Source organism: Eschrichtius robustus, chromosome 8, assembly GCF_028021215.1.
Source record: "Eschrichtius robustus isolate mEscRob2 chromosome 8, mEscRob2.pri, whole genome shotgun sequence".
NCBI classification, from domain to species: Eukaryota; Metazoa; Chordata; class Mammalia; order Artiodactyla; family Eschrichtiidae; genus Eschrichtius; species Eschrichtius robustus.
Window position 1 is genome coordinate 68,865,184 of NC_090831.1, and position 17,651 is coordinate 68,882,834.

At 38.5% G+C, this 17,651-nt stretch overlaps 1 protein-coding gene across 4 annotated transcripts; it reads right to left on the reverse strand.

Annotated features, from left to right (window-relative positions):
* Window positions 1–4,905: 4,905 nt before the first annotated feature.
* Window positions 4,906–12,441, reverse strand: TAC1 (tachykinin precursor 1). Of its 4 annotated transcripts, XM_068549975.1 has the most exons (6): window positions 12,319–12,441; window positions 11,166–11,262; window positions 10,643–10,687; window positions 10,141–10,164; window positions 8,608–8,661; window positions 4,906–4,955 (listed from the first exon to the last, which is right to left on the reverse strand). In XM_068549975.1, the coding sequence occupies exons 1-6, from the start codon at window positions 12,439–12,441 to the stop codon at window positions 4,906–4,908; spliced, it is 393 nt and encodes a 130-aa protein (XP_068406076.1). The 4 variants fall into 4 exon arrangements, with proteins under 4 accessions (XP_068406076.1, XP_068406077.1, XP_068406078.1 ...); XM_068549976.1 differs by lacking the exon at window positions 10,643–10,687; XM_068549977.1 differs by lacking the exon at window positions 8,608–8,661.
* Window positions 12,442–17,651: the final 5,210 nt, after the last annotated feature.

Sequence of the window (17,651 nt, forward strand, 5' to 3'; positions counted from 1 at the left end):
AAAATCATTACCAAGACCAATGTCAAGGAGATTTTTCCCTGTGTTGTCTTCTAGGAGTTTTATGGTTCGAGGTCCTACATTTAAGTCTTTAATCCATTACAAGTTATTTTTTGTGAGAGGTGTAAGACAGGTGTCCAATTTCATTTTTTTGCTGTGAGTATCCAGTTTTCCCAGCACTATTTATTGAAGAGACTATCCTTTCCCCATTGAGTATCCTTGGCTTCCTTGTCAAATATTAGTTGATTATGTGTGTGAATTTCTTTCTGGGCTCTCCATTCTGTTCCATTGGTCTACGTATCTGTTTTTGTGCTGGCATTATATTGTTTTGAATACTACAGTTTTGTAATATAGTTGGAAATCAGGAAGTATGATGCCTCCAGCTTTGTTCTTCTTTCTCCAGATTGCTTTGGCTATTTGGGGTGTTTTGTGGTTCCATACACATTTTCAGATTGTTTTCCTATTTCTGTGAAAAGTGCCCTTGGAATTTCGATAGGGATTACCTTGAATGTGTAGATCCCTTTGGGTAGTATGGATATTTTAACAATATTAATTATTCCAATCCATGAGCACAGACTCTTTTCCCATTTATTTGTGTCTTCTTCAATTTTTATCATCAGTGCCTTATAGTTTTCAGTGTACAGATCTTTTGCTTACTTGGATAAATTTATTCCTAAGTATTTAATTGTTTTTGATGCTATTGTAAATGGGATTGTTTTCTTTATTTCTTTTTCAGCAGAATAGTTGTTACTATATAGAAATACAAGATTATTTTTGTATGTTGATTTTGTATTCTGCAACTTTACTGAATTTATTAGTTCTAACAGTTTTGTGGTGAAGTCTTTAGGGTTAGGTTGGTCTTATTAAATGTAGTCCCCGAATCCTGTCCCATGACTAATGCAGCGTAAGTTCCCTATAACTTCCGAGAATCAGAACTGTGAACAATTCTCAGAATTGTTTTGACAGTAGTTTTACAAATAGTGGAACTTTGACTGACCTTCATCAATCTAACATGTGAATTCTTTAGGCTATCTGCTCTCCTGCAGAACAGCCACCTTGAGCAATTCACCTGTTGTGATGGTTTTAATAAAGGCTTAAGCTAACAGCTTTTAGTTGGTTTTTCTTCTATCACAAATTCATAATTTGGCTGAATATTATTTTCCTTAAGAACTTTTAGATTTTGTTTTTGGATCTCATGGCACCCAGTGTTGCCGATGAGAAGTCCGTTCTGCAGTGGTCAGTTCCCTATTCTGGGGTTAGCACCTTCCTTTGCAGCCTCCGCATTTTCCTGCCAGGACCACGGTTTACAGCTGTGGCTTCCCTGTGCTTTCTTTTTCCAGAAACTGTATAATTTCTGGTCCACCAAAAGTCCTTTCTCTATTTTTCAAAAATCCCAATGTAATTATTAATTTCTTTAAAAAATGTATGTACCTTTTAAAAAATTCTTATAATGATTTGGTGTTAAAAGGGGAGATTTCAGCATGTGTGCAAGTCGAAATAAGATTAATTTTGTTTGTTTCTTTGGTTGGATCCACATGAAACTATATCCTTCGGGAGTAGAATTGGTGTTCAGATAAGGACTTTTATTTTTACTCTCTACATTTCTCTATTTGAATTTCTGCTTATGAGTTTCCTTTTGATTCAAAATAATGGGGTACTTGATGTATTGACCATCTTCCTTTTCCACCTCCCAATGTGCTCACCAGCTTTCTCCACCAGCTCTGGTGCCCTGTCTGTGCAGCTTTCCAGCGTGGACAGCACCCAGGGCTCTGAGCCCTTTGTTTTCCGGGTGGGTTTACCCAATGGAGGCAACAAGAGCAGATCAGACAGGGGGAGGAGATTGAGGTTGGGGCATTTATTCACTGACCTCCCCACTCTCTCTCCCATACTGATTATCCTGTGTTGGTTCGTCCTCCTATGAAGACAACAGTTGCCAGGCGGCCCTTGGCACATAGAGACCCTCACTTCCTCATCTTGATCCTTCAGGCCTAGGGATCACAGTGGCTCCAAGGATGTTAGCCTGGAGACCACATTCCATTGCTGGCTTCTCTACATCCTGCCCACAACTTTGTGATTAGTCCCTTTATTAAATCTTCCTCTAATGACTCAGCCTGAGTGTCATTTATTTTTGCCCTGGATCCTGACCAAAACAAAACCAAAATCAAAAAACAAACCCCAAACCAAAGCAATAAAGTATTGTGGTAACTTAACTATACAGATTGATCTTTTTTGCTGTTTTGTAACAGAGTAAAAGTATTTTAGAAAGAATATAGGTGAAGAAAACTCATTTTAGTTGAAGGAAGTATGCCACAGAGGGGAAGTAACAATAAATATTTCATGAGTACAAACTTCAAGCTGAAGTCACTCTCTTTCCTGCTCAGCGGTTGCTAGGTTTCTGGGCCTGGAGGGAGAGCAGACAGGAGTATGGCCTGGCAGACAATGGTCTTCACCCAGCACTGTTCAATCCTGCTGCAGAGATTTATAGACTCTCAGAGAGGGATGGGGCTGCGGGGCCTGTCTAGTGCAGCGACGCACAGCACAAAGCGCCCCTCTATTTGTGAGATGGATGGCCCCAGATTTAATTTGTGTGGTAACTATTTAGAAACTACCCATGCTGCTACTACTTCTTCAGTGTGTCTATAAAAACCATTTTAGTGGCTCTCATATAGTGCTGATTTTCTCTTTGGGGATTTTGGAGAGTAGCTAACAATGGCATCAGGTAACATTCACAGAATGCTTGCTGTGTGTCAGAGATGGTGCTCAAAGCTTGACATGCATCATGTCCCACGACCCTCACTTAAGCTCCGTGTGGCTACTGTCCACTGTCAAGAGTGGTGTATGATAGTAGTGGACAGCATCATTAGTCCAGTTTTACTGATGATGAAAACAAGGCAGAAAGCAGTTAAGGGACTTGCCCATCATCACACAGCCGTTAAGTGATGGAGCAGTTTGACTCTGAACCCCGCACTCTTATCCATTACATGGTTCCTTCCTGTTAAAACGTCTATGCAGAAAAATATATGTACATACAATGCAGAAATACTGCTTTGTGCCTAACAACATACCATATATGTTGTTTCATGTCACTAAACACACCATAATGCCATTTTAAGTGACGTCATAGTATTCATTTGTGTCACTATGCCAGTTTGCGTCATCAATCTCATTGTTATTTCTGCCTAATAATTCCTTTCTAATCCTGACTCCTCTCATATTATAATCTCCGACCCCAACATTTCCTTGAGCTTCATATCCTCAATTGTAAAATGATGATAATAATAATACTTCCTTCGCTGAGTGATTAAATATATATTATGAAGCTATTAGTATGATGACGATTCGATGTTACAATTATTGTTATTATTAAATAGAACATCAAACATTACTGTTGGGGAATGGGGCTCTAGATGACTCTGATTTTCTCCATTTTGCTTATAATAATATAATTTGTAGCATTTAAATGTACTGTGTAATAAGGAAAGTTAGTTCATTGGAGTTTTTTGAACAAATTATTCATTTAAATATATAAAGATTAAAATATGCTTTAGCACTCCTGTCCCACAAGCGGTTTTAACGTTGATCAACAACAGTCACCAGTCCAGAATAAACTCACAGAGTTTTATTTCACTGAGCAATGCTTGTCCTGAGTTGTTTTACCACTTGTCAATATTTCACACTCTCTTATGCAATCAGAAAATGATTCCAAGGACACTTAGCGATGCTTCCCCTTAAATAAATACACAAGAGCTTCCCTCTGATTGCCCTGTATTTCTGATACACGTGCTTCTGCTGGAGTGTTAAGGGCACTAGCAATTCACAGGCAGTCCTTAGATATGCAAGAAAGCGGCTCTTATCTTTGTTATGGGGGTGATGCCATATTATCAGCTCCCTATCCTTCTGTATCATCCTCCAGTGACTTTTGTGAGAGTTTGGTTTGGTGTCTTGATTCTAGTGAGACTCAAACACTGCTGCATTTATTCCTGGGCTTTAAACAGGGCTGAAATGGTAGTGTGCTGATGTTTTACAAAACAAGGAAATAACCAGTGAAATGCATCTTTAAAATAGATTATCCTATTTGTAAAAGGGAATCATAAGCACATATAAACAGAACTGAGCCTTTACTGTTTTGGGGACCAGAATGTAATTGTTTTCTCCATGAATGATCCTGTGCCAAAAGTGTGTGTGTGAGAGAAACTGGGATTACATTTTGGTCATTTTCCTTAAGAAAGAGGGATTTAGTAGTTTTCTGTTTCAGTATTTAGCAGCCAAAAACAGCTTGGAACATATTTCATCTACTAAAAGAAAGGTTGCTGATTTGACATAAATGTTAATGAAAGAATAAGACCCAATTCTCAAGATATTTTTTCTTTTATTTAAAATGTAAACTATCACAACACATTGTACAATAAAATAAAGACCTTAGAGTCACATTAAAACTTTTAAAACATCTCTATATAGTCACAAAACATGAAACATGCTGCAGGGATACAAACATAGTTTGGTACCAAGTCTCAGTACACTTTCACCATGAAAACAAATGGAGAAGCACAGCCTATCTGTGAGTTTCCTTTCTTTAGTAGTAGCTGACGTGACTGCTGCCAACAAAGAGAAATGGTTTCTTTCTTTGGAGACTATATCTCTGATAGGCTTTTACAACTTCATTGAATACTGTGCTTTGTTGAGAAATTACCACTGACTTCTACTTCTGAGCGAGTTGTCATATTAGAATTACAACACGCTTTTACAACACATATTGGCACAATATGAAAAATAAATACTTTTTGAGCTTTCAACTCAAAACAACAATTATTATTAAATAAATAATTATTCCTCATAGCGCATGTCTCATTTTATCTTGCCTTGGCCATTGACACAAATGAAGCTCAAATGAATAATACGTTAGGTAGTTTATTTACGTCTTCTTTCATAATTCTGCATTGCACTCCTTTCATAAGCCACTGAGAACAAAGATAAGGTAAAGGGTTTGTTAAGAAGATTCACTGACACAGTTAAACAAAGTTCAAGGCATACAGAAATTTATTTTAAACTCATAATTACTTTTTTCACTCCATTGAAGTATCTCTAAGAGTCTTATTTGCACATCTTCCAATCGGGCCTCAGTCTTTATCCTGATTGGAAGTGATCTGTCCAGAATTCTTGGTTATTTTGGTCATCCTCATAGACTTGGTGCCCCCAAAGTGTATTTCCACAATATACTGCAACATTGATTCTCCACAGCTTTCTCAAGCAGTGGCGGACACCATGGTGATTTATAGAAAGGATAATGCCTAAAGTAAACAGGAATAGTAGGAGGATGAAAGCAAAATGTGGGACTTTTATTCTAGGACAGAGTCAACCAACTACAGGCCATGGCCCAAATCTAGCCCACCATCTTTTCTTGTGAATAATGTTTTATTGGAACATGGCCACGCCCATTAATTTTTGTATTGTCTATGCCTACTTTAACATTAAAATGGAAGACCTGAGTAGTTGCTGCAGAGACTGCATGGCTCACATAGTCTAAAATGTTTACTACCTGGCTCTTTACAGAATGAGTTTGCTGATTTCTGGTATAGGGGTACCTAATGGTGTGAGGGTCTCTTCCTATCTTGTGGATTCCTCCCAATGATAGATTGTCCTTGAGACTAAAAACAATCTCATTGTCTGTAAGTAGGGCAATTGAGCCATCTAAATACAACATAGTTTAACTTACCTCCTAGCACCCTAATGGCCTGTGAAAGATTAATCACTGCTTCCAAAGGTATTTAACATATAGCTAGCAAGTAACTTAAGTACGTTGACTATATGGACAGAAAAAAGTACCAAATTACATTATATTATATTATATTATTAAATATAATTTCAAAGGGGTCTGCAGCCACAAAAGGGTACGGATCAGATTGCTGTGATCAAAATACTTAAGCATATATTTTCATCATTTTATCTAATACTTTATACACTTAGATTTACATCGTAGTCAAACTACTGTGCTTTTAAAAATTCAGTATGCATGTATAAAATACTGAATTTAAATAGAAATAGTAGAAAGAATTGTGAAAGACATGTAGGAATCTTAGGTGCCACTCTAAACAATTTTCTCAGTGAGAAGGATTTGTTGAAAGAGTAGGTAGGTAAAGCCTCCAGTGTTATCACTTTCCCCTTTTACCACTGAGCAGGTTCTCATTAGCATTCAAGATTCCCTTAAGTGAGGTTAACAATAAGTTGAATGTTTTATGTCAATCATGCACACACTTCTGGGGTGGAATGGATAGTCTGAGGCCCGATCTTGGCAGTTCTGAAGGAAAGAAACAGTCCATGTCTGACCCTGGTTTGTTTGTAGGAGGAGGATGGTCAGCACAAGTTCAGGTCCTGACAAGCTTTCGGTAACATAATTTTGTTCCTCAGAGAAGGGAAGTGAATGCGAATGTAAACTAACCAAAGACAGATTAGTGATTGACCTGAAATACAAAGTCCTCTTAATTGGAAGCAGAGTTTCTTACCTGGTCCTTGAATCCTCTAAAACCATATGTAAATGTTTGTGTGTATGAACTGATAAGGGTTTCTCTGGGAAGACACTTTCTAGATTGCTCAGATTGTCAAAGGGGTCTGTGACCACAACAGGGTAAGGATCGGATGGCTGTAGAAGGTGTCTATGATAACCTTGCCTCAACTGATTATATGAAAATGTACCCGATTGGGTATAAATTACATATTTGCCCATTTTTTCCTTTTATATCTTCTTAACTAAAATGGAGGAGCAAAGATTTAGTTATAAATTGATTCTGATTCATACAGTGATTCTATTTAATATATCTATAATTATATTATTTTAAGTACATTTAATAGCATCTAATTTGTTCAAATTGCACATATCTATATTATTTGTAAAGTTAAGCATGTTCTGAAACCACTTATCAATTCTGAAAATGGAAAGTTGTTGACTGGTGTGATTATCAAGAAAACCACAGGTATATAAGGGCTAGTGTACACTTCTGATACAAATAAAGCCAGTGTGGTTTAAACTTATATTCCATTTCCAAAAGCTGGAAGATAATACATACTAATAAAACAATTTTAGTTTTTCATTAGGTACACTGGTAACTTCTTTAAAATTTAAACTTGAGAAGCCTCCAAATTACTGAGGAAGAAATACAAATGTAGTGTCTAAATCTGGAAGGTAGAGAACCAATATAAATATGAGGATACCTTGGATTTCCCTGATGGCGCAGTGGTTAAGAATCCGCCTGCCAATGCAGGGAACATGGGTTCGATCCCTGTTCCGCGAAGTTACCACATGCCTCGGAGCAACTAAGCCCAGGGGTCGACGAAACTACTGAGCCTGTGCTCTAGAGCCCTCAAGCCACAACTACTGAAGCCCCGTGCGCCTAGAGCCTGTGCTCCGCAAAAAGAAAAGCCACCGCAATGAGAAGCCTGCGCATCGCAACGAAGAGTAGCCCCCGCTCACCGCAATTAGAGAAAGCCCACGCGCAGCAACGAGGGCCCAATGCAGCCAAAAATAAAATGAAACTAAAAAAAAAAAGTACTAGGATACCTCATTTTTGCATGACTTTTTCAGATTAATTAAGCCAGCATATCTTACTTACAGATTTTCAGGAAACCAGAAATATTCTAAATGGATAAGACAGGTGATGATTACTTTCTAATTAATTACATGATTAGTATTTTAATTCTAATTTCACTGAAGGTAAAATAAAGAGAATCTGAATAGCTTTCAAATTAAACTACGAACTATAAGGCCTGAATGAGCTTAACAAGATATCAGTTTCTATGAAAATGATACAGGGGTTATTTAACCTTGAAAATACTGTGATGAATGAGTTAAGAAATTAGAGTTTTCAGATATATGCATATAGCATTTACATAGAAGATAGAAATTAAAGAAAAGAAAGGAAATATGCAGGCTTTACATCAAGTGAAAGAGTTGTTCAGACTTAAACTGGGTTATGGGGAGAATTGTGGCACTCGTTCTCTTTAAGGGTTTTATAGCCAGAACTGATTATAACCCTCTAGGATAATTTGACTGTGTTCCTTTTTGAAGGCATTGGAACGGACTATGTTACTCTCCTAGTCTTAAACATTCATCAGGAGGTTTAGAGTTTGAGTTTCTATAATATCATAAAGAGCAATTGATTTGTAAAAATGGATTTGTTTGTTTTTGTTTATTTATTTTGGTGTTGGAAGACTGTCAGATTTAACCTTTTGTAAGACTTTCCAATTACCTTGGTAACAAGTAAAATTATCGGTCTTATCTCCCCCATCCCCCATACCCCTTAGTTCAGTAAGGTTAAATGTGGCTTATTGAACAGATGTAAGGGAAAGGGTATTAGACTAGCCCAAAGATTCAGGTTAGGTAATGATTAAATGTGGCAGACACTGGGAGTTTGAGAAGGATAGACTGATATTGTGGTGATATTAGCTCAATCATCTATAAATCCATTCTTGGATTTATTTATTGCAATTAGATTTTTTTCAACATAAATACTCATTTTAATTTTATTATTCCTGTTTAATACTTTGAAAAGAATGCCTTAGAGGAAATAGAAGTAGATTTAAGGTACTGTTTATTTGCAGTCATGGTTTTATACATACCAGAATTTAAAGCTCTTTTGCCCATTAGTCCAACAAAGGAATCTGTTTTATGCCCTGGAAAAATACATTTAGGGGTATTTTAATATATATATCTCTGGAAATAAACTGTTATAACTAGTACCAAAAAAAAGCAAGCTTCCAAATATATGCCTATATAATAAATATATAATTATTTCAAGTTTTGGTGAGCCCGAAGAAATAAAGATTCCTAGTAAGTCTTATAAATGACACTAAATAAAAATAATACAATGAAAGCACTTTTCTCAATTCTATATCTAAATATTAGCAAGTACACTTTATTCATATTCTATTTTATCTGTCTATATACAATGTTTTAAATATTGCTGTTTGAGCTAGCTTTGATGTTTAGGGAGTCAGTTTCACATTTGTGTGACAGAAACATCAAAGCTTATTTCCTCATATTACTGAATATGTTGTATTTCTCAGGAAACTGAAGCTTAGTTAAATCAGATTCCTGTACCTGATAATTATAAACTTCTAAAGTTCACTATTGCTATTTTATTGGATTTTAAAAAATATTTCTTTTGGAAAAAGTACATTAGTTTTGACATTAATAGAGTACATTTATTTTCATTACATGGAATTTTGCTATATATAATTCCCTTGAAAGTCAAGTCCTGAGAAAGTAAATATGAATAAGATTTATTTACTTTCAAAGATGAAGCCTTTGGAAAGGATTATTATTTTAACTCTAGTGGGAGGATGTCTCTTGGTTTATACTATATTAGCTAAGAACACGGCTGCTATCTTAGTGTGGCCTCTACTCTGCTTCCAGTGAATCAAAATCCAAGTTGGAGTAAGTGAGTGGACCTTGGGGTGAGAGTGATTAAGATGGACCCCTGGTACTTTCTACAACTTTATCTATCTTTACCTTTAGTATGGATTCTCTACTCATTCACTCCATCCTCTTAATTGGCTGCTGGATTACTCTAAGAAGTGATGTCATCATGGAATCCAGCACACTAAAATGAACTAGGAGATGCCTATAAATGCTTGGATTTTTGTTTTTGCTTTTGTTTTTTCAGTGGAAGTGGTGGGGTGGGGTTGAGGGGAGAGGAATGCGCGGTGGATTTTTACCCCTAGGGTTGAAATTCTTATCTAAAACTAACAATTTACAGGATTTAAAGGATTCCTTCCTCCCTCCCTCCCTTCCTTCCTTCCTTCCTTCCTTCCTTCCTTCCTTCCTTCCTTCCTTCCTTCCTTCCTCTCCTTCCTTTCTTTCTTTCTTTCTTTATTATCTCAGTTTCTGTGGGTCAGGAATTCAGCAGCAGTTCAGCTGAGAGTTAAAGGATTTTTAATATAATGCATCCTTTCGGTAAGCATGATATGTTTAAACAACAGAGCTTTAAACATTCAGGTTCTGGACGTACTATGAGTCTGCTCCATTCTTAAATTGTGTTAATTAAAAATATTAAGTTCTACATTACAACAGAAAATAAGTTATTATGTAAAGTGGAATTCAATCTAATTTCCATTTGCATATGATAAATGTCAAAATAATTTGGAACTTACTTTTATGAGAGATCTGGCCATGTCCTATAGAAAGAAAAATAAAATTAACAAACACAATAGATTTGTTTTAAAGGAGCTACATTATATCTTTTAAAGAGAATTATAAAATAAATTGATTTTTTAAATAATGCAACATTTTCCATTCATGTACTATCCTGAGGAATGTAGCAGAATCATAAATGCTATCCGAATTATTAATAATAAAAACAAAATATTTTAAACAAAAGGAATATTTTTAAGTGATTTATGTGGGCCACAGATTCGAACCCAGGTCTGTGAGACTCCTGAGGCCTGAACTGCCTGGCCTTACCACCTGTCTTGTTTTCTTATAAGAGACACATCTTCAAGGCCGGTCAGCTTTGATGCTCAAGAGAGAGAGAGCAAACCCATCTCTTTATTCAATAGTCAACCAAGAATCTGTATTTCAGCCCACAAAAGACATTTTCCATTTTCATACATGTGCATTCACAAGAGTAAAATAAAGATTTATAGAAATGTTTACCATAAAGAGCCTGTAACAGGGCCACTTGTTTTTCAATTGAGGAATCTGACAAGAGACGAATTGACATTAACTGTTTACACGTTCCACTGATGGTGTGAGAATTCAAGGAAATTAAATATTTCTATCGTGAGACACTGGCACCTAAATCTAATCTAACCCCAGTGGTCTAAAGTCAGTTTTCCACGTGGACTGAGAACATTCTGATATCCCCTGGAGGCCCCGTTCCTTCCTGTTCTTTGTCAGTTTGGATCCTTAGTCAAGGAAGCACTTAGCTTAAGGTTGGTTCCTGTTCTTGGTGGTTTGGACCGATCTCTCCCTCCCTCCGTGGCATGTGTGTGTTAGCGGGGTGAGGGCCAGAGTCGCGCTCCGGGAGATATACCCATTTTAGGGTGGAAATCTCCGCACATAGATCAAGAGAGATTGCGTGCTCTGAGCATGAGCTAGGATTCCGGGGTGGGAGTGGCGGGGCGGGGGGGTGGGGGTTGCCCAGAGAGACAGAGAGGGTGATGGCTGCCCATCTCACCAGCATCCCGTTTGCCCATTAATCCGAAGAACTGCTGAGACTTGGGTCTGCGGGCGATTCTCTGCAGAAGATGCTCAAAGGGCTCGGGCAGCTCCTCCTAGAGGACAGACGCACCGACAGGGGCGTGTAGGCAACCAGTGCAAGGCGCCGGCAAACTAGAGTCGTTCTGGCGGCGCGCTCCAGCCTGGGGCAAATCTTGGCGGTGGGGACAGGCCGAGCCAGGGATGGGGAACCAGCTCCGAGGCGAGAGGAGGCCGGGCCTCCCCAAACCTGGGCGTTGCCTCTCTCCACCCCTCCCCGCCCAATTCGTGTCCGGCGCCGCCGCCTCCCCGAAGCCTAGCCCTAACCAGTTAGCTGGAGGCTCGTCGTCTCCAAGCCCTGCTCACTTTCCCCTCTTTCCTCCCATCCCAGGGACCCTCACTCATCTGCCGCTCAGCTACCGGACTTTGTTCATCTCTAGCTCGGGCTTTGGAGACTTCTCACCGCCCTAAATGCGCACAGGTGTGTGGGGGGGGGAGTGGCGGGGGAAGGGTAGGGAAGGTGACAGCCCTTTACAAGCGACTAACAGTGCGCGACTTTCACTGTTCCGCCGGGGCGCGCTCCCTTGCGCGAATAGCCTGCGAGCAATCTCAAGGAAAACTTGCGGCTACGTCTCCAGGTCCGTAAAATAAAAGTCATGGCAGGAAGTTAGCCTCCTACCCACCTGCGCCCCTCCAAGACCCCAGCACCTCGCCACTTGCCCCTGCTTTTGCCTGCGTCGGGCGCGCACTCCTCTGCCCCTGCCCCAGCATTTCCAAATGCCAGGTCCTTGCAGCTGGACCTGAGTCTCCGAAATCCGCGTTACCAGGGGATGAAACCTTGTGAGGTTTCCAGTCTTGTGAGGATTCCGGGATCACCTGGGAGGGTATTATTCCTCCAGAGAGTTCCCGAGACCCGACGATGCAGCCCTCGGGAGGAAACTTGGTTCTTGGTTGCAAAATCTCGTGTGGGACCTAGGGGATGGCGTTCCTCTACATCCCTCCCGGCGCGCTTCCACCGCCTCTGGTTGCGGTCCCGGTGCCCGCTAGGGTAACTAGGATGCTATCGCGGGGGGTAAGTGACACCTCCTAAGCCCATGAAGAACGGCGCGGGCCATCTTGGGACCGGGTCTCACCTTGATCTGGTCTCTGTCGGACCAGTCAGACCAATAATTCAGATCATCGTTGGCTCCAATTTCTTCTGCAAACAGTTGAGTGGAGACGAGAAAAAAGACTCCCAAGGCCACGAGGATTTTCATGTTGGATTTCTGGGAAGAGTGTGGAGAAGAGGCAGAGGAGAGAAAAAAAAAATATATGTATTGGGGGTGTCTATCCAAGAGTTGAGGCAGCAGAATTTTCGATCCCACAACGGAACTCAAGGTCGATTGAAACAAGATAAACCGCCTAAGGGCTGAAGTCCTGTAGGTACCCTTTAGGAAAGAGTCAAGCCCTAAAGCTTCTCAAATCCTCTTCTTCCTAGATCCCAGCTCCCCCAGCCCCCAACCCACCAATCCACACCTTCAAGCCAGGAGGCTCTGCGGCTGGAAGACAAAGAGGGACAAGGCACTTGGGATACCCGTCTCGCCGCCGTCTCCCCGCAGTCCCCCCGCTGTCCCTCAGCTGTCTCCCCGCTGTCCCTCGCCGCAGCGGCCCATCCAGCCCTGCTAGACGCCGCCTCGGAGCGGTGCGCGGTGCGGAAAGCCCACCCGGCAGGGCGCAGGCACTTACTGCGGCTGACCAGCCCCTGGGGTTCCTCGGCGGGTCGGAGCGCTCGCTAGGCGCCCGGCACTCTCTGTCGCAGCAGCTCGCGCTTTTGCCTGCTGGCTGCAGCGCGGTATTTATCCCAGGTTCGCTGAGCCTCGAGACCCACGTGACACGCTCCCCACGCGACTTTCTGCTCAATATTTAATTAGCCGCCTCCTCTCCTTTCGCTTGCGTCTGATTGAGAGTTTCCGAGACGGCAAACCGTCGGTGCGCATAACATCTGGACCCAATTGGGATCGAAATGACGCAATTATAGGAAAATAGAGATCTCGCCATCCAATCCCCAGCGGCCTGTCTTCTTCCGTTTGCAGATCTGACGCCCCCTCCCCTCTTTTTCTTCAGAATGGGCTTCCATGACACCTGAGATTACTCATCAAAAATGAGCAAAGTGACTCATTCCTCAGACTTAGGCAACTTTTAAGTCCCTTGAGAGGGTAAGTTGCACTTCCAAGGATGGCCAAATAACTTCGGGTATTAAGATATTGTTGTCGAAAATCAGACTAAGAAAGGAGAACTTCAAATGGAGGGGGGTAGGGAGACATTTCCCCCCTATTTCCATCTGCAGAGTGTCTTAAGTGTTTCTGAGATATATCAATAGCATCTTTCTACGAGCAGAACATCTTTCTCCCAAATTAGCTAGAATACTGCCGTTTCTTCAGTAATACGGAAGGATTTTTCAGTCCCATAGGATTTCAGACGATGGCAGCAGATTTATTTTACGTTTTGGAGACAGGGGAATTTAAACCTGGCATTTCACGTAGAACTTTTATATCAGTGCCATTCTAGGATATCTTTTGTTCCAAGCTAGCTAGCTACATGCTGGAGCAGGGGTACGTTTTCGCTTCTCTCCTACCCTTTCTCTCTGAAGACTAAGAAACGCACCAGAGGTGTACAGGATCCTTCCCCGTTGTCACTAAAGGACTCTTAAGATCCTTCATAGATTTCTCCTGTACATGAAAATAAGTGTAGTGAAGATGTTAATTGGGCAGTCATTATCAATATGAAACTATTTGACAGATAACATCTGTATAGATTATCACAGCTTTCCATGAGCCCATGGTTTGCCTTGCAGACTAAATGACTGTTGTATCTGGGGTGGAGTTGTTTTCTCCTCTTTCCTTAGTAAGTACTATGCTTTCCAGTTAATTCTGATGTTCTTAGTATAGTGCATAAAGGAAATAATTTATTGCAATTCATATAAACCAATATTTTTTCTTCTAATATTTGTTGTTCTTTCTTAAATAACCCTGACTTTTGAAATTCCCATGTGTCTATCTCATTTCTTTAGGCCTAGCCTCACAATGCAACACGTTATATTTGTTTTTATAACTTTTTTATATGGGAAATTATAAACATATACAAAAGTAGAGAGAATCATCCACTTGAAACAATTTGCAAGTTTCACTTACAAACCCTTCCTATTTCCCCACCACTCAGATTATTTCAAAGCGAATCTCAGACATCATTTCAACTGTAAATATTTCAGCATGTCTATAGAAAGGATAAAAAATAAAAACAGAACCATGCTGTTGTTCCACCTAAAAATAACATAAAATAATTCCTTACATTAATATCCAGTCAGTGTTCAAATATTCCTCATTGTTTCATAAGCCCCACCCCCATACAGTTTACTAGTTGAAATCATAATTGTAATGAAGTTCATAAATTGCAATTGGTTTGTATATCTCTTAAATCTTCCCTAATCTATAGTTCTCTCTCTCTCTTTATGAATAAAACTGCTCAGTAGACTGTACTATGTTCTGGAGTTTGCTGATTACACCTAGCGGTTTCTTTTAACTTGTTCCTTTGTTCTATTTCCGATTACTTGGTAGTTGTATCTAGAAGTTTAATGACATGTTGGTTCGGTTTTTCTGACAAAGTTACTTTGCATGTGTTGTTAGGAAGCACGTGATAGCGGGTTGTTTCTCCTTTTGAGAGTTAGCAGCTGTTGCTGATCATTTTAGATCCATTAACTTATTAGTACTTTCAAAATAGTGTTATTATGATTTTATCATTTTTTTTTTATTTATTAGTTGGCCTATTCCTTCCATATAAAGAGAAAATTTTTTTCTCAACAACTATGTAGTTACTCTATGACATGGCTAACCTAGGAAAGATGGGATAAGTGCTTGATTAATTCCCTTTACCAATTTAAAAAATGAGTTGGTAAATTAATATATTCAAATATGGCACCCCCCCCCATTTAGGATTATTATGACTTCATGGATTTAAACACAATTGAAGTATTTCATTTCTTCAAAGAAAGATAGAATCAGGCCTCCTTCTAATCGGTGCTCAGATTATCCCATTTCTTGGCCAGAAGAAGAAAGGTGACCAGAAAGTAACTTTTCAAATTGACTCCTGAGATATCTGATATGCCTTAAATAGGCTTCAAAGGCTTTCTTGATTTTGGTAAGACAAGATATTCTAGGTTTAAGTTGTGTATTTCCTGCCTCAAACCTGCAATTTGCATTTAAGGAGCTCTTGTTTCTTGTGAATTAGAAATGATAATTAGAGACCATAATCTGGGTATTATGGGTGCACACTGCTACAGAGTTCTTCATTGTTTCAAGACTTTTTCAATGAATAGAGCTGAAAATGTGTGTATGTGTGTGTTTAAAATCATGAATATATCATGACAACTTTCTGTTCAAATCAGGATACTATGGAGTCTTTCTTTAACCTCTTCTATTTTGCATCTTCTCTTCAATGCCAAAATATCAGTTCCCAGTGACATCAACATTGTTACTCATTTGCTTTATCCCAATACACAATGCCAACATGATCAACAATATGACTATTAGAAACAGACTAAGGGTTTTTATTTGCATTTTTTTTTAATCTTTAAGATATATCACACAAGGTATGTTCAGTCAACTTACTATGTTTTAAAGTCATTTTAAAAGTTCTCTATATGGTTATGCTATCAACTATAATACACATAGGTTCATTTGCTCACTTTGCTTTTGAGTTTTAGGAATTGCTTTTATTAGAATTATATAAAACACATAGTTCCAAACTCAAATATTTGAAACATAATGTATTCAAAGAAGTATACTTTCAATCCCTGTCCCACTACCGTCTTCCTTCTAGTAACTATTTCTTTTAGGTTTAGTTTATTCTTTTATTATTATTTTATTTTTGTTGTTATTATATTTTAAGCAAATATGTATTTATATCCCTCTCCACCTTGTAAAATTCCATACCCAAAGTGGGGCATTTTAGACTAATTTTTTTTCTTAGTTGCTGATGTGGTTTATGAAGTAACAATAAAGACAGCTATTTCACAAATTCTTCCCTGTTAGCTCAGTGTAACCAGGTGTATAACTATGTTCAGATGCTATATGTTGTAAATGTGCCACAGTACATAAAACAAAGGCTGTTTTATAGAATTGAGTAATAAACAACAATGAGATAAAAAATTGATCAAAGAATACATTTCCCACTTTTTCCATGTCATTCGTCAATTGCTAACTTAGTGCTCCTAGTAAGGTCATGCACTTACTGACACACTTTCTCCTTGAACATTGCAGGGTTTGGGCTACTTATATTCTTTATTTCTTTTATTTGGGATATTTCTATTCTTTATTTGTTTTGTTTCCCAAAACATCAAATTTATGAAAATATACATATCAGTGAAATACGTATGTATGAGAAGTAGAATGGTGAAAAAGTAAATAGTTAATAAATCATTTGTTATGTTTGTAAATTAAAAACATGCAGGAAAGCACAAAGAAAAAATACTATCATCCATTTTCTCATAACCCAGAATAAACCACAGTTAACATCTTGATATACTGCCTACAATTTTTAAAGGGAAAAAAAAAAAACACCTGATTTTTTTCTTTTTGTAAAATAAGACCTACTCTTTATAAAAAATAAAGCAATGCAGAAAAATACAATAATGTATTTTTTAAAAAATTACCACAAACTCAGAAATTGCCACCGTTAACATTATTTTGAGTATAGTTCTATGCATATTATATGTTGAAGACTATAACAATAGTCACAGATAAATAAAAGTTATGAAAGTAGGATGAGATCCTAGGAAGTATTTTTAATAAAAGATGGTTGCTTATATTTTATTTGACTTTAGTAGAAGAAAAACAAAATAAAAGTGAAAAATGTTTCTTTACCACAAGATACTTTTTCCATAAAATAACCCATCAATGTTATAAAACAAGATTTGGAGGTAAACATTAAGAGGCTAGTATGTAACAGTTTACAAAATAGATATTTGGAGAGTATCTATTTATCTCCTGTTTTGAAAGATGAGGACATTAGCACTCAAACTTCCTCCCATCTTCCTTACCCCCCACCTCCCAATTTTTGCAGTTATATTATTATTTTAACATTATTCAGGTTTATAACATTCACAATTATTTTTGCTACTGTACTTTCATTAGTTGTCTTCTATTCATTCTATATTTAAACAGATTTATGTTCACCACCAGTCCCTCTAATCTAGCTTTGCCATTCTCAAGTTTATTTTCAATCATCTTTTATTTGGATGGATGTTGCTGTCAAGCAAATTTTTCTTCCTCGAGAAGAAATCATACATATTGCATTCCCTGAGTTCTTTCATGCTAGTGAATGTCTCTCAGTGGTTCCTATGCTTGAATGACATCTTAAGTAGTTATAATACTTAAAAATTAAATTTCATTTTTCTCAGCCCTTCACTGCTGACACTGCTTCATTGTCTTGC

Excerpts from the sequence above, each read along its gene's own strand:
- TAC1 (XM_068549975.1), bottom strand. The coding sequence starts at position 12,441 with ATGAAAATCCTCGTGGCCTTGGGAGTCTTTTTTCTCGTCTCCACTCAA. Across the intron at positions 10,688-11,165 it reads AATGGGCAAACGGGATGCTG|ATTCCTCAATTGAAAAACAA; the intron begins GTGAGATGGGCA and ends GTCTCTTGTCAG. Across the intron at positions 4,956-8,607 it reads CAAAAGAGCTTTAAATTCTG|TGGCTTATGAAAGGAGTGCA; the intron begins GTATGTATAAAA and ends CTTTGTTCTCAG.